The sequence below is a fragment of the Falco naumanni genome, chromosome 6 (genome assembly GCF_017639655.2).
Source record: "Falco naumanni isolate bFalNau1 chromosome 6, bFalNau1.pat, whole genome shotgun sequence".
Lineage (NCBI taxonomy): Eukaryota > Metazoa > Chordata > Aves > Falconiformes > Falconidae > Falco > Falco naumanni.
Window position 1 is genome coordinate 74,330,367 of NC_054059.1, and position 15,338 is coordinate 74,345,704.

Below are 15,338 nucleotides of genomic sequence, written 5' to 3' on the forward strand. Positions count from 1 at the left end.
CAGCAAAATAAAAGAAATCAAAGAGGAGATAATAAAAACAGAAAGCTAAAGCATGATGAAAATATAATAATTCAGCATTTTCACATAAAAAATGTTTCAGGGACAGTGTGGAAAAAATCCCACTGTTCAAAACTTGGCTAAGACAGAATTAATGCTGGAGAAAAAACAATTTGAGGAATTTGCCATGACTATAAACACAAACTTTTATTATGCTATTCCTTTGCACGTGGTACTCATAGCTACATCTGTAAACAAGACATACTGCTACAAGATTTTGCTTTGTGCTAATGGACACAGGCCAGCAATATTGATGTGTACATCCATAACTTCTAAATGCTATTACTCCAATGTAAAATGTGTACAACTGATACTGTTAGCTATGAGATAAACATTCCACAGAAAGCCTATTATTCCAAATACTGTATTCCTGATAAAGCTGTATGTAATTTTACCACAAAAATCATGCTTAGTATATAATGTACATGCTAAGCTACAGGTTTCAATGCTGACTTTCAGATCTTCCTGTGGAAACTATTCAAATGAGCAGAAGGAGAACTCTTGCAGGAGATTAACATCCTCAGCTAAAAATCCATGGATAGAGGTCTGCTTAGGTGGCAGTCAGAGCAGGATTCTGTACCTTCCTGTTGACTAAAGCTGGAACCTGACCTCCTTAGTCTAAATTAACAGTTGTGGATACATCCAAATACTTTCTGGTCCTGCTGCTAAATCTCTAAACAAAAGCTAGTCTCTGGGACTAAACACATTCCGCTCCATTCAGTGCAGTGGAACGCTGGTTTATAACCTGTGGTCTATGGGACATGTGGATCTGGTGGATCACTTCAGCAGGATTACTGATGGGTTACATCCGCAGGTTATGATGAACAGAAACAATCTGGCACGTGCAATACAGCAGAACTGTTTAAAATTATCTACATTCCACTGGAAAGCTTAGGGACCAGCAAACCAGAGTAAGACTGAAATGTAATACAGATTTTGTATCCAGAAAGAAACAATGGGTGTAAAAACTCACAGAATACCACCAGTGGTACACACTCCAAGGTGTCAAGTCAGATGATGGCTCTAAGCAGGGCATGGAAAAACACAAGTGTATCACAAGTCCCAGCCTGAGTTGTGCAAAGACTCTGCTGAGTAGCAGCTTAACATTTCCCTACACTGTAAAAATGCTAATCAAATCATTACCCTTACCCAAGTTATCACAGACAGGAACAAACACACCAGAGCAGCATGGACTGAAAAATCTTTGCAGAGGAGTATTTTTGAAATGTGCTTTCAGATGTTTGCTATCACTAGTGTATGCAAGTGATGCTGTGCCTCTTAGAGGGGGATAAGTCTTCCTAATTATAATGCTATCTACAGCAGCTGGTAGCTTCCTTTCCCTTTCTTTAAAGCAATCATCTGGAGAATCTAAATAATTTAAAACTGTGAACTCTTGCCCTTAAAACCCAATCAGAAGAGCCTTCCATAATGACAACTTACAACTCAGGCAGTGCAGGCAATTACCTATTGCTAGTACAGAAGATTTTAACGCTACATTTTTCTTATTAAGCCTTTTCCTTACCTACTGACAACACAAGGACAATGCAGAGCTCCATGAAAATGCCAAGATTCCCTAAAGCAAAAATGGAAAAAATTTTGGCTCCTGAGTAATCATGAAAACATTGACTCAAAACCACAATAAGGAAGAAAGGAAGAGTAGTTTCTTGATGGATGTCAGTGACACACTCGGAGCAGCAAAGGCCAGACCGACTCAAAAGCACAAGTTTCTGTCACTGGAACTCCTTTACCACCATCAGGATAATTCTGAAATAATTCTGAGTCTGCCTGTAAACTTATATTTCTTAATGGAAACCAGAATTCACAGAAGCCTGGGGAAGCACAGAGAGAAAGAAAAGTGTGAAAATAAGGTAATTCTGCTTCAGGAAAGGCATAGAAATGGCAACGCAACCCACCCAGACACTGAAAACACTGCTCAGCCACTGACCTGCCCATCTGGAAGGGAGGAGGGGAAGAAAGGGAAAGGTGCTGGAGATGGGACACAGAGCACCGAGAGGTGCCAGAGCTCTGCAACGACAGAGCCTGGCCTCAACCAGCCTCCACTCGACCTCCCGTGAGGGGAATCATGTTGTTAGAGGGGAGTTTAAAGATGGTCCGTGCACATCAGAATCCCTGTCAAAACACCAGCATGACTGGCGCATCCTCCTAGGAAACCACCTTCCTCCTTTCAAGAAATGTGAAAAAGCCAAAAAGAAAAATGGCATCATCACAGTTCTGTAGATTTTTAAGCTTTTTTAAATTTTCTTTCCTGTTTTTTCAAAGGGAAGCCAAAAATTAACTCCATTGTGAGCCTCTGTCTTCCCTTGTGAAAAGTAAAAGATTTATCCCAGCTGAGGCTGCTCAGCAGCTGCTAAATAAAAATTTTGTTATTTTAGGAAAGTCAGAAATTCTCAATCCCATTCAGAAATTACTGAAGTTATTTTGATCTTTTTGGGAAAGTTAAAGATTTGTCACAGAAGGTGGTCAAAGCTTGAGTTATAATACCTGACCAAAGAATTACTTGACACAGTTTAAAAAAAAAAAGTTATGGAACACTTTTTAATTGGGAACTCCTAAACAGGAACTGCTTTCTCCCTACTGCACACATTTGTCGGGTTTTTTTAAGTGTTGTGTATCAGGCAAGATACAATCCTTACCCTAGAGAGTCTACGAGCTAGCAAAGTATTTCTACAAATGTTAATATAAGCTTAAGGTAACAGCAGTGACAAGTTTAAAAGCTAGACATTCTTTCCTATATTCTCCCTTTGCTATATATGAGAGAGGGAGAAAACATAGCCTGAAGACTCCTTCCACTTGCATTTACCAAGGACCCTCTTTCTACAAAAGCGTAACAAACCAGATTAGAACGCCTGCACAAAAGCATATTGTGATTATGCTGCCTATTATCATGCAAATTGAGAAATAACATGCCAAGCTATTTGTTTAGATCAATACATGCAATCCATGGGGTTTATCTGATGCCTTGAGAGAAAAGAGATGTGATTTTTTACCTCTAAATGCTATTTTGTCAATAAAACAAGTTCGGTTCAGAGCTTAATTGCCTCTTGCTTGTATCAGCGTTGAAGACAACCAAGGAAACTGCAGGATTTTTTTTTTTAAAGGTGCCATCTGAGGTGTTCAAGTGCCTCTGCAGTAACTCAGCAGTGATTGTCACAGTAATTAATGAGAATACCTACAAGCTGTGAAGATGACAAGCATCTGGTTGTGGGGAAAGGTTAGGAAAGAAAAGTACCACACTGACAAGGTGCAATCCAGAGAAAACTAACTTGCAGGGGATATTAACTAACTCCAGAACAAGATCACTACTAAACAGATACTACGGGGAAAAGTGTTCAAGATAGTAAAGACACAAAGGATGGATCTTTATGGAGTGAGTCCATTTTTATCAAGTAGACATTGTTTACAGGCTCATGGTGGAAGAGGAGAACTTCAGGGAATGATTCAGTGGGATTTTCATTTCAATCATACCTAGAATCACAAAAAGCACTGAACAGCTGAGGATGGAAGGGACCTCTGAAATGACTAGAAAGGCAATAAGCAGAAGAAAAGATAACAGCTAGTAGGGCAGGGCTTTTGAAGGGTGATAACATGACTACTCTGTGGGGAAGGAAACAAAAGATGAAGTTTAGTTTAGGGGTGAAGGAAAAAAGCGGGTTTTTTTCTAGAATTCACATACAAAACATTATACGCATATACTGCGTACAACTGTACAAGAAGTTAAACACACCACCTTTTTGGCCACTAAACACAGCAATAGTTTCAATACAATTGCACAACCTTCTGCAGGAAATCTTTTTGCTTCCCTGAACTCCATAAAGCCCTCTCAGCCAGATGATTCTTTCATCACACTTTCTCACTGTTAAACTTCAGTTTTCCATCCTTTATTGCTCCTTAAATACTTTCCATAGGCAGTAAACACAGGAAATTTTAGCTAAGAAGAGGTCTGGAAGTGAGAGGAGCTCAGCATTTACCTCCCACAGTGAGCACTGAAGTGAATCGTGCTCAAATACTATTCAAGGCAGGCATTTGAGCGGGTACCAAAATCTTTGGGAGATAGCGCTTGAAAGCATATGTTAAAGCATGGTTCAAGTGAAGTTTTTTTTAAAAGCTCCAGAACAAACAAGAACATATAGAGAATATAGTTTTTCTGCTGTGTTGTGGGGTTTTTTTTTCATCTTCCACTACTAGTGGTACTAGAACTCTAAAACCGATCTTGTTTTGCATTGTTGCTGATGATTTCAAAAAGAACATCTTCATCCCAGAAGCACAGAACACTTTCACTGCAACAAAAGTCTGGGCTTAAATGCTCTGAGATTAAGTCCGTTACAGTGGAACGATGAAGGCATTAAGCGCTTCATTACGTGAGAATGAACAGCATATTTACATATGTGGAACAGAAACCTTGCTCCAACCAGATGTTTCAAACAAGAAAATATTCCATTTACCATTTTCAACATGGGCAAGTCTGTGCATGAGAGGCAGCCACACAAGGCACTGAGGAGGTGGATCAGCCATCAACGTGTCTAAAAACATGTTTAGCATGATCTTTTTCTGCAAAGAAAAGACAAATAGAACTTAATAAGAAAAACATCAATTCTATATACCAAAATCTACTTCAGCCTTAAAATCTATGACTCAACTTCTAACAGGACACAACTACTTTGCTCATGGAGTTTCAATCTGTATTAGACAAATAGTAACACCACAATGAAGTTATTAGTATAGACACGATATAATCATACAAAAATAAATGATAAACAGATGAACAGAAAACCCCAAGGAACGGAGGACTAGTCAGTCAGGATTGGTTCCTGAGTCACAGTGAAAGGTTCTTATTTTGAAGAGGAATACAGCAAATGTGAGTGGAGGTCATTTAACAATGTAGAAAACAGCATTTCAAACATACAGACAGCAATGAAAAAAGTAGACATATGTAATTACCACTAATATTCATACATGATCCATACAGTAAATGACTCTTTAAAAAGGTAAAATTAAAAAAAAAAAAAGAGGCATGGGGAGAACCAGGCTAAGGTTTTACACAACTGTCAATTAACAGTTGGACTTGATGATCTCAAAGGTCTTTTCCAACCTAAACGATTGTATGAAAAACAAAACTGAAATGAAATCATTAGAAGGAAGTCAGGCACGTTAAGAGTAGTATTTTCTGAGGTTTCAAATTCAAGTGAGCAAGAGAAAATATGTGCTGCAAATACAAACAGATGGAAACAACCGGTAAGAAAAACAGCTACGCATATTATGGATACAAAGAAAGACTAGGTTGGCTTTTGCATACAATAAGCTGGATGCTTAAGAACTTCTCGTAGGCAGAAGACCAGCTGGTCTGATGGCACTTTTTTCTCACCTTGGCATATGGCAGTGTTACGCTAAAAAGCATCCACAACAGGGAGGGTAAGCAGAGCTAGAGGAAAAGCCAGTCTGGTTTTCCAGCAGCTGTGAAACTAATTGTAGCTTTCACTTGCAACTAGCATGCCACAAATTAAGGTGTTTTTTGTTTGGAGTTTGTTTTGTTCTAATTAATGAGAAGGTTTATATTTAAACATCAATATTTTCATGATTACAGGCACCTAATACCTCTGCAACTAACTATCCTGGAAAGATAATTTAGAATTATTATTATCTATCACAGTTACCATTAAGGAAAATTCTAAGAAATATTTAATCTTACTTCTTCCAACTTTTATAAGGTGTCCTTGTTCCAGTCTCTCTGCTTAATAAATTAAAAGCTTTTCCTGAACAGTTAACTGCTGCTACAAGAGAGTCCAAGAATTCCCTTTGCCAGACACAACACCAGACGCACTCACTACCTGGACAAGAACGCACGCCTGGATCCTGCCTGGCAATCCCAGCCCTCCCTCCTCCTCAAGGCCAAGTCATCCTTCAGGCTATTAATAGCTACACTTGGTCAACCTGCCTTCTCCTCCTGGGTGAAGAAATCAAATTTCTTTTTAACAAATACACATTTTATAAGGCCATGAAACGCTGTAAATATGCCAAACAAAGCCTTCTGCTAGAAGGAGAACCACAGTTATTAACTGGGAATTAACCGAGGGTGGTGTGTGATATCTGAGATCAGAAAGGGCTGCTTGTGTAACAGGAACCGTTGTGCTAATGATATTAAATGGCAGCGGCATCTGTAATTGATGCGCAGATTTTGTGTTTCAAATCTTAACATAATTACCTAGTTGCTTGTATAGTTACTGTACGACTTCATAAAAATGCCTCTAAGGTTCCCAATCTTGCCTTGGCTCTCATCTCTCATACTGTTTCACATCCAAGAACGTGAAGGTTAGTCCAAATAAGTACTGCTCACAGACAGACAAGTTTTCTGGAGACAAGACTCAGGATCCATTAGACATCATGGCAATTTTTTAAAAGGGTAAAAAGGAGGACACTAGGAACTACCAGCCAGCCTCACCTCCATGCCTGTTAAGATCATGGGGCAGATCCTCCTGGAAAACACACTGAAGCATACAGAAGACAGGGAGGTGATTTGAGGCAGCCAGCACAGCTTCATGAAGTGAAACTCCCGCCTAACTAATCTAGTGGTCTTCTATGATGTGACCATCGGTGGACAAGAGAGGAGATACAGATGGCATGTACCTGGACTTCTGTAAGGCCTTTGAGATGGTCTATGACAATGTTCTGGCCACTAAATTGGAGAGATAGGGGTTTGATGGATGGACTCAGATAGATAAGGAATTGGCTGGCTGGTTGCATCTAAAGAGTTATGCTAAATGGCTCAATGTCCAAGTTGAAACCAGTAACGAGCAGTGTCCCTCAAGGGTCTGTACTGGGACCAATACTATTTAATATCTTCATCAATGACATAGAGGGATTGTGTGCACCCTCAGCAAGTTTCCAGATTACAACAAGCCCAGTGGTGCAGTTGATTCACTGGAGGGGAAGGATGCCATCCAGAGGGACCTTGGCAGGCTCAAGGGGTGGGCTAGCGTGAACCTCAAAGTTCAACAACATCAGGTGCACCTGGGTCAGAGCAATCCCCAATATCAATACAGGCTGAAGGACGAAAGGATGGAGAGCAGCCCTGCCGAGGACAACTTGCGGGTACTGGTGGATGAAAAATTGGACACAAGCCAGCAATGCACACACACAGCCCAGAAAGCCAACTGCACCCTGGGCTGCATCAAAAGCAGCGAGGCCAACATATCGAGGGAGGGGATTCTCCCCCTCTACTCTCCTGAGATTCCACCTGGAGTAAAATGTCCAGCTCTGGGGCCCATGGCACAAGACAGACATGGACCTGTTGGAGCAGATCTAGAAGAGGGCCACAAAAATTGTCAGAGGGCTGAAATAGGCTTTTCTTAAGGAGAAGGCTGGGGTTCAGCCTGGAGAAGAGAAGGCTCCAGGGAGATCTTATTGCAGCCTTTCAATATATAAAGGGGGCTTAAAAGAAAGACAGAGGAAGACTTCGTACCAGGGCCTGTAGTGACAGGACAAAGGGCAATGGTTTTCAACTGCAAGAGGGTAAGTCTAGACTAGACAAGGAAGAAATTTTTTTTTAACGAGGGTGATGAGACACTGGCACAGTTTGCACAGAGACATTGTGGATGCCCCATTAAGTGTTCACAGTCAGGTTGAATGGGTCTTTGAGAAGCTTGATCTAATAAAAGATGTCCCTGCCCACCACAAGTGGGTTGGACTAGATGATCTTCAGAGGTCCCTTCCAACCCAAACCATTCTACGATTCTATGACTCTACAATTAGACAGTGATATGTGATAAGCACAGTGGCAGAACCATCTAAACCTAGCTGGAGAGTTTCTTTCTGCTATAGACAAGGATGTTCCTCAAAGAAAAAAAAAAAATAAATGGTTTCCTTTAAGCAACGAGAACCTTATGAGTTGTCAAAACCTGTATATGGAGTGATGTAACTTCCACGTAATTCACAAGAGGCAGTAGGGACACAGGGGTCTGGGTTTTTTCACAGCTACAGGTAGAATATTTTGCGACCTATTGACCAAAAAGAATCACACAGCTTTATCACTGCTTGATCTTGTCTGTCTGGGTATAGGCATTCTCGGAAATGGCTGAGTTGACAGGAAAGCAAACAGCAGTCATCTCCTGGAAATTATGAATGTGTCAGAGAAGTAGCCTAGATAAAGCCCTTTCTTGTAGCTGGTCTAGTATTTCCTACTGGCTTCAGAACCCAACCATGGAGTAACCACAAAAACATCACTCAAAAGCCACAATTTGTGATGCAGCAACAGTCAAATAATCTGCCAGCAAGGTTCCAACCTCCAAGAATATAAACTGAAAATTAGTAAATGTGAAGGCACAACCAGTCACAAGGGTCAAATGCTCCCCAGGAGAACAAATGCATTTCTGCACAGATACTCTCTGTAATCACCTGCTTACTCTCTATCCCATCTTAATAATTGTTTTTACCATTGCTGTTAACATACCTACTTGTCTTAATAGCTCTGTAGTCTCAGATATTGCAGGTGGGTGCATGGGCATGGTATTCTTATATTTAAAAAAATACCATAGGCTTGCTTCAATAGCAAAACCAGCCAGTTTTATTGTTACACTGCCAACATGCTTGTTCCAACAAGATGTTAATGCACGTATCTCCCCACAAAATACTGGCGCAAAACCACGTCCTCTGAGCCAACACAAAGATACGCGTTTTTAACTCTGCAGTGATCAAAACAAGTTATACTGAGCTAAGCAGCTGCCTATTAGGCCCCACCTGTACCTGTCTTGTGTCTTGTGTTCAAACTGCAACTCTATCAGAGTATGCTTACGTCATCCTTTATACAGAAGACCATCCTGTCCTTAATAAATAACTCCTTACTACTCGCGTTGATAAGACTGTATGTCCTGACCATCCTTCTGACACCATTAAGTGCGTGCAGCCAGTTCAGCTGTCAGCCACATCATCCATGAAGCCCAAGCCAACCAACGCTTTAGCAAAGCTTTCACGTAAGGCATGCACAGTGCCTGTCTACGCCTGACTCCATCACTCATGCTGCTGAGCTTCAACAGAATAACCAGCAGTTTGACTGTACCGAAGCCAAGCTCCTGGCTCCCAAGTCACTGAAGTGAACTCCACAGCTCAGGAGAAACACTGCAATTAAACTGTTCTGTAAATGAGAGATGAAGTGGACATGCCTCTGCAGCGACAGGACAGGCTGTGCTATCAATACAGAAAGTTTCCGACTAAGGCAGGGAATGTCATGGTGATACAACATCTCTGACAGACTGGCTGTAGCCAAGTGAACAAAGTCTTAAGAAAATTATGACATGACATCTTACATCTGCGGAAGCCCCCACTTGACCTAGAATACTAAACTATTACTGGAAGCTCTTCATACATCTGGAAGCCATCACAAAGAATGCAGTGCTTGCCAAAAGCATCCCAATAAACTCCATTTTGTGTGGGCAACAAGTTTGAATTATTCCATCTGTGACCCAAGAAATGAAAGAGAGTTGTAGAGTGTATAACAATTACTGACACTTTTTTTGCCCATCTGCCCTTTCACCACTCAGAGAGCAGTAAATTATTGGCCTTTGGCACCTGAAAGAAGTGGCTCCCAGAACCATGATCTCCATGGGTAGCCAGGAACCACAGCTGGCCAGGAAGGATTTGTCTCATGGTAGTTTTACTTAAACGCTAGGGAATGTCACTGGCGCTAGACATCAATCATGCATGCTTTTATTTTATTAAACCTGTGCCTGGTTTAACCACTCAGTCTCCCAAATGATTCCAGCATTCAGATCAGCTGTTAGTATCAGCTAGGAACCATTTTTAATAAACAGTTTCCATCTAACCACCCTGCTTGAGGGAATAAGAGAGTTTAATAGCATAGATGTGGTCAGACCGTTCCAGTTGGCCTTAGGACCACAGAACAGCTCAAGGCACTGCTCAGCTAACCAGTGTAAATGTAGCTTATACATCAGTCATGTAAATGTCGAAGTCTGAAACCCCACAGCTTTACCAATGCCATCTGGAAAGAATTTTTGCAAAATGATAGGCTGTAAAAGGAGAATATCACACAAGTACCTCTGGGAAGCTTATTTTCAGATCCGGGAGGCCTAAGAAAATGGAATTAAATCTAAGACAGATTATCCATCTACTTCCCAGGACCTGTTTGTTTCAATGTTCCAAATAAATGAAAGAACTGTCATAGGGTACAGCATATATCTGGATTAATTAAAAAAACATTACCACTGTCTGCAAACCTTGCCTTACACTAGGGATTTTGTTTTGCTGAATAAAATTGGAGCAAAGGAATTTCTAAAAGTGAATCAATATGAAGAATTAGCTTTATTGTTCATGGGAGCCAGTCAAAGAGTGCTAAGACATGCTGCAGGCAAGCCACATGCAAATCACAGATTCATTTAGGTTGGAAGAGACCTTTAAAATCATCGAGTCCAACCGTTAACCCAGCACTGCCAAGCCCGCCGCTAAACCACGGCCCCGAGCGCCACATCTTTAAGTCTTTTAAACACCCCCAGGGACGGTGCCTCCCCCCCTCCCTGGGCAGCCTGTCCCAGTGCTGGACACCCTTTCGGTGAAGAAATGTTTCCCAGTCTCCAACCTAAACCTGCCCTGGTGCAGCCTGAGGCCGTTCCCCCTTGTCCTGTCGCTTGTGACCTGGGAGCAGAGACCGACCCCCCTGGCTGCAGCCCCCTCCCAGGCAGCTGTAGGGAGCAATCGGGTCCCCCCTGAGCCCCCTCCTCTCCAGGCTGACCCCCCAGCCCCTGCCCCAGCCCCCTGCCCGGCTCTGGACACGCTCCGGCCCCCCAAGCTCTGTCTGGGAGTGAGAGGCCAGAACGGACCCCAGGGCTTGAGGGGCGGCCGCACCGGTGCTCAGCCCCGCTGGCCACGATGTCGCTGACAAGCCAGAATGCCACTGGCCTTCTTTGGCAACCTGGGCACACTGCTGGCTCACGTTCAAGGGTAGTCAATATACCTCACTTGGCTACCATGGTAAGATTTGCATGAAGTACCTTAGAAATCTCAGCCAACTGTCAAAGTCTAGCTGGCTACACTAGCATCTCTTTATGATTAAGAGAGAAACCTGTCACTTCCAGAGCGTAGGCTTCCGAAGAAAATGAAAACCCCATCCCTGTTCCCTTTGCAGACAATGGAAAGAGCATGTAGAGCTTAGAATCCAATTAGTCTGACTTCTGTAGCTCCATCGTGAGGTTGAGGTTTTATACCCAGCAGCTCCGCCACTGACATGAAACTTGGTTTGGTCGGATCAGTTTCCCTACGTGTGTAGATGGCTTGCACTGACATACCAGAAAGGTGGCACGTCTGTGGGAGCATGTATGGCCCAGAAACACCTCAGCCAGTATGGAAACAGAGCAAAATATTTATTACACTATTAGTAAAATAAAACTCTGTCCTCTAACTCACAGATGAGCTGGAGCCCTCACTGTTTCCTAAATCAAAGGCTGTTTCCTACTGTGTTGTTGTTTCAAATACACTAATTGCTAATTAACTACAGTTTAGCAAAAGAGACTATAAATTCTAAATCTAAATACTTCAGAAACAGATCTTCTGGAACATAATCATGACCAGGACCTAAACATTTACTTTTAGGCCTAAGATTATCTAGGTTCATGTTTAAAATTGATTTAAGGATTATTTACACTATTTACATTATCTCAAATTAGAAACAAATTCTTGGAACAATTAAATTACAAGTAAAACTATAAAGAAATAAAAAGCTCTTTTAAGATTATTATGACAACATCTAATCCAAACATTACATGTAATGGAAATATTTTGGAAAAAACCCCCGCTATATCAATAAGCACAACAGTGAAACTGATTTAAAAATAAACTATGTGTACACAATGTATTTATTTTATACAGCCCCAACAAACTAGCAAGTGGTCTGTTGAAACTAATATTTTTAACACGAGAGCACTTTAAAAAAATAATCAAGGGAAAACAGTAAAACCACTGTGTTTCATGTTTTAGAAAATAAATAGGTCATCCTTGCTATTCTTCTGATGGGGAACTGAAGTGTCCCTTCAAGGAGGCAAACAAACTAAAACTGCGCAAAATCCTTTAGCCGCCTAAAACCTAGACATGCTATTTTAAATTATTTAGACTGTCTTAAAACTGCTTAGGTTATACAGTGTATATTACCAAACCCCCTCCCCTCCAAACTCCACACAAACTACAACCACCACAGCCAGTGGACTTCAGAAGAAAGCACTAGATTAACAGAAAGCAACAGAAAAATCCTGTTTTGTTTAACTCTTACTTGTTGTGGGAAACAGGTCCGTACAGAATGCTCTGTGTATCCAAAAGAAGGCCCCTCAAACACAGCTGTTGGAAGTTTTAGAACTTCTTTCAAAAACTGATCAAACTTTGTAAATATCATAAGTCCATTTGAATCTGATATTTGAGAGAAAATATCTGTAAGAAAATATAATAAAAACCCTACAGTAAATACATGCTTACTACAGAAAAAATATTATTTCAATCCATTTCAACTGCAAGAAAGTTTTTTGTTTTATTCTGACAATTTCTTACCGCTTGCTATCAAGATATAATTTATAAATGAATGTATTTGAACATGCCACAATATAAATCTTCCTGTTTCCTCTATCCCATCTCATCCAGTCTTGAAAAAAGATTCTGCCAGTGCATTAACAGCAAGAAAGCAGAAGCTAGGAGCCGTTATAAAACTTAGAGAACATTACATCTTCAAGTTTATGCCTTCAAAATAAACCTACATAAAATCCTCTGAGAAATCTCCTAGAATTAAAAAAGTTATAAGAATCACAAAGTCAAAACTGGCAAAACTCCTGGTAAATCTGGTGCACGTCAATGGCATGTTAAATTTAAATAACACAGCATTAGAAGAGAGCAGTCAGAAACTGGGGTGCAACACCCTCCATCACCAAGGCTAAAACTCACCAGCCGTGCAGCTGAGTGGATGGGGAAGAAGAAATCTGATCTAATTTTTTATTAGAGATTCCGTGTACACTGAAGAGCTAGAAAAGGAACTTTCACTTGCAATGAGATGAGGTATGCTTTTTATTTAGCTACGTGGGGCTAAAGATGTTTCCAAAACCAAAAAGAAGATCAAGCAAGATGTTCAGCAATCTTGTGTATCTACGGAAAAGGAAAGGGAGGGAGGGTGGTCCCAGGCAGTGGCAGGGAAGAGGGTAGTTTTGCATGGAATTTCACTCCCAATGTAAAATACCCAGCTGTGGGTACGTGGATGATATCACAGAATGTTTTAAGTGGGAATGGACATTAAGGGCCCATTAAGTCCCACCAACCCCCGCCATGGGCAGGGCCCCCTCCCCCCAGCCCAGGCTGCCCCCAGCCCCATCCAGCCTGGCCTTGAGCCCTGCCAGGGATGGGGCACCCACAGCTGCTCTGGGCAGCCTGGGCCAGCGCCTCGCCGCCCTCACAGGGAAGAATTTCTTCCTCATCTCTCATCTCCATCTCCCCTCTCTCAGGTAAAGCCATTCCCCCGTGTGCCATCGCCACCTGCCCTTGCCCAAAGCCCCTCCCCAGCTTTCTTGCCGGCCCCTTTAGGCACTGGCAGGTGCTCTAAGGTCTCCCCGCAGCCTTCTCCTCCCCAGGCTGAGCCACCCCAGCTCTCCCAGCCTGTCCCCACAGCAGAGCTGCTCCAGCCCCTGAGCATCTCCCTGGCCTCCTTTGGCCCCGCTCCAGCAGCTCTGTGCCAGGAAGGATGTCTCCTGAGCCTCCTGCTCTGGAGTCCCTCTACCCCCTTACTGCACAAAGCTCAACTCCTCCAGCCGTTCCACATGACCAACCCAAAGCTCCCAGCTCTCAAGTCTCAGAAAAGGTAAAAAAATATGAGAGATGTGTAGATAGCATTATAAGAAAATGATGTCATATAAAATATTAGGGACAGCTGCACACAGAAAAAGCAAGAACTGTCCTGAGATCAAAAACCTCTTTGGAAAAAACAAATCTCTCGAACAGCAAAACTAGGTCTCTGATATACTTGCAGAGTCAGATTACTCTATAAAGGAAGATTTCTCTAATAAGAGCACTAATGTTAGTAAGACCTAGAATTTTCCAAGATGTGACAGAGACCAGAATTCTTCACTAACACAGAATCATCTATGAGGTTGTTTAAGACACCACCAGCAATTAAACATCAAAAAGGATATGTTGACAGAAAATAACCTTAAGTGATCAAAACTACGACCGTTAAAATAAGACTATTTCAGAAAGGCATATTTCTAGTAAACTAGAGAAATTATACCAGCCTCCTGAATGAACGAGCTTATGAAGAAGCCTACGATATCTGAGTTAAGGGTAATAAAGCCATCACTGGCTGAACAGACAAGTTTGAAGCTCTGAAACTCTTGTTGAATAATCTTATAAACCATATTAGGAGTAATGGTGGAAAAGAGAAAAAAAAAAAAGAAAAAAAAAAAACAAAAAGAGAAATGGGGGGTTGGAGGAATGATGTATTTCAGAAAATTACGACAAGCAGAAAAATTATATTTAATCTGAAAATTAAATGTGAAAGAAAAGTCAGAATCAAAATGCACACAAATGAAAACTATGGAAACAATAAAACTAATTAGAGCGCCAAACTTCCAGAATCCTAATCCATTCTAGATCAGAATCACTCCAGAACTGGCACATGGCACAAAACCTGAAAGTCTAGTAATAGATCTGTCAAGGTGGGACTAGTAGAACATGACTGTAATATAACAGCACTTGTATTTAAAAAAGGACAGAAATCTTCTGGGCATATTAATCTGAACTGAACAGTTCACCAGATTTAAATGATTTTGAAGAGAAAGTAATTAAAGCTATGGAAATAAATTGAAAATGAGATAAAATGAACAGGATATATCAAGGGTAAAAAAAAAAAAAAACAAACCACAAAACACACCAACAAAAAACCCCACCAAACTCCACTAACCTATATCTTGCAGTCATAGAGAAGTGGGTTTATAGTCAAAGCTCAACTCACTTAGTGGCGAACTTCCACATGGGAAATTACCAGTGAAATTGGAAAGGAAAGATTAGTAGGACATAATTATACAGTCATCTACCCTTTTCAAGGGCAGCAAATTAACCTCAAATAGAAAACCTCAAGCAAAGCAGAGGCTAACAGTGTAATTTCCCAAGAGCTCACCTCAGGGTCACAATATGCGAGTGCCAACAATTTCCTGACGACAAGGTATTATACTTCACTTCTCATAACATTTCAGCTCAATGCTACTATGCTATAAACTTTTTCTTTCCAACTAGAG

The 15,338-nt window shown here is 41.3% G+C and overlaps 1 protein-coding gene across 19 annotated transcripts in view; it reads right to left on the bottom strand.

The window, feature by feature from the left end:
- The window catches only part of DTNB (dystrobrevin beta), a 214,985-nt gene that overhangs the window by 162,145 nt on the left and 37,502 nt on the right, over window positions 1–15,338 (bottom strand). For 12 of the 19 annotated variants that reach the window (XM_040597624.1, XM_040597623.1, XM_040597619.1 and 9 more), the window contains 2 exons: window positions 12,338–12,498; window positions 4,521–4,626 (listed from right to left, as the gene is read on the bottom strand). In XM_040597624.1, the coding sequence (XP_040453558.1) occupies window positions 4,521–4,626; window positions 12,338–12,498 (267 nt within the window). The remainder of the gene's footprint in view (window positions 1–4,520; window positions 4,627–12,337; window positions 12,499–15,338) is intronic. The other 7 variants (XM_040597622.1, XM_040597620.1, XM_040597621.1 and 4 more) reach the window with 2 other exon arrangements.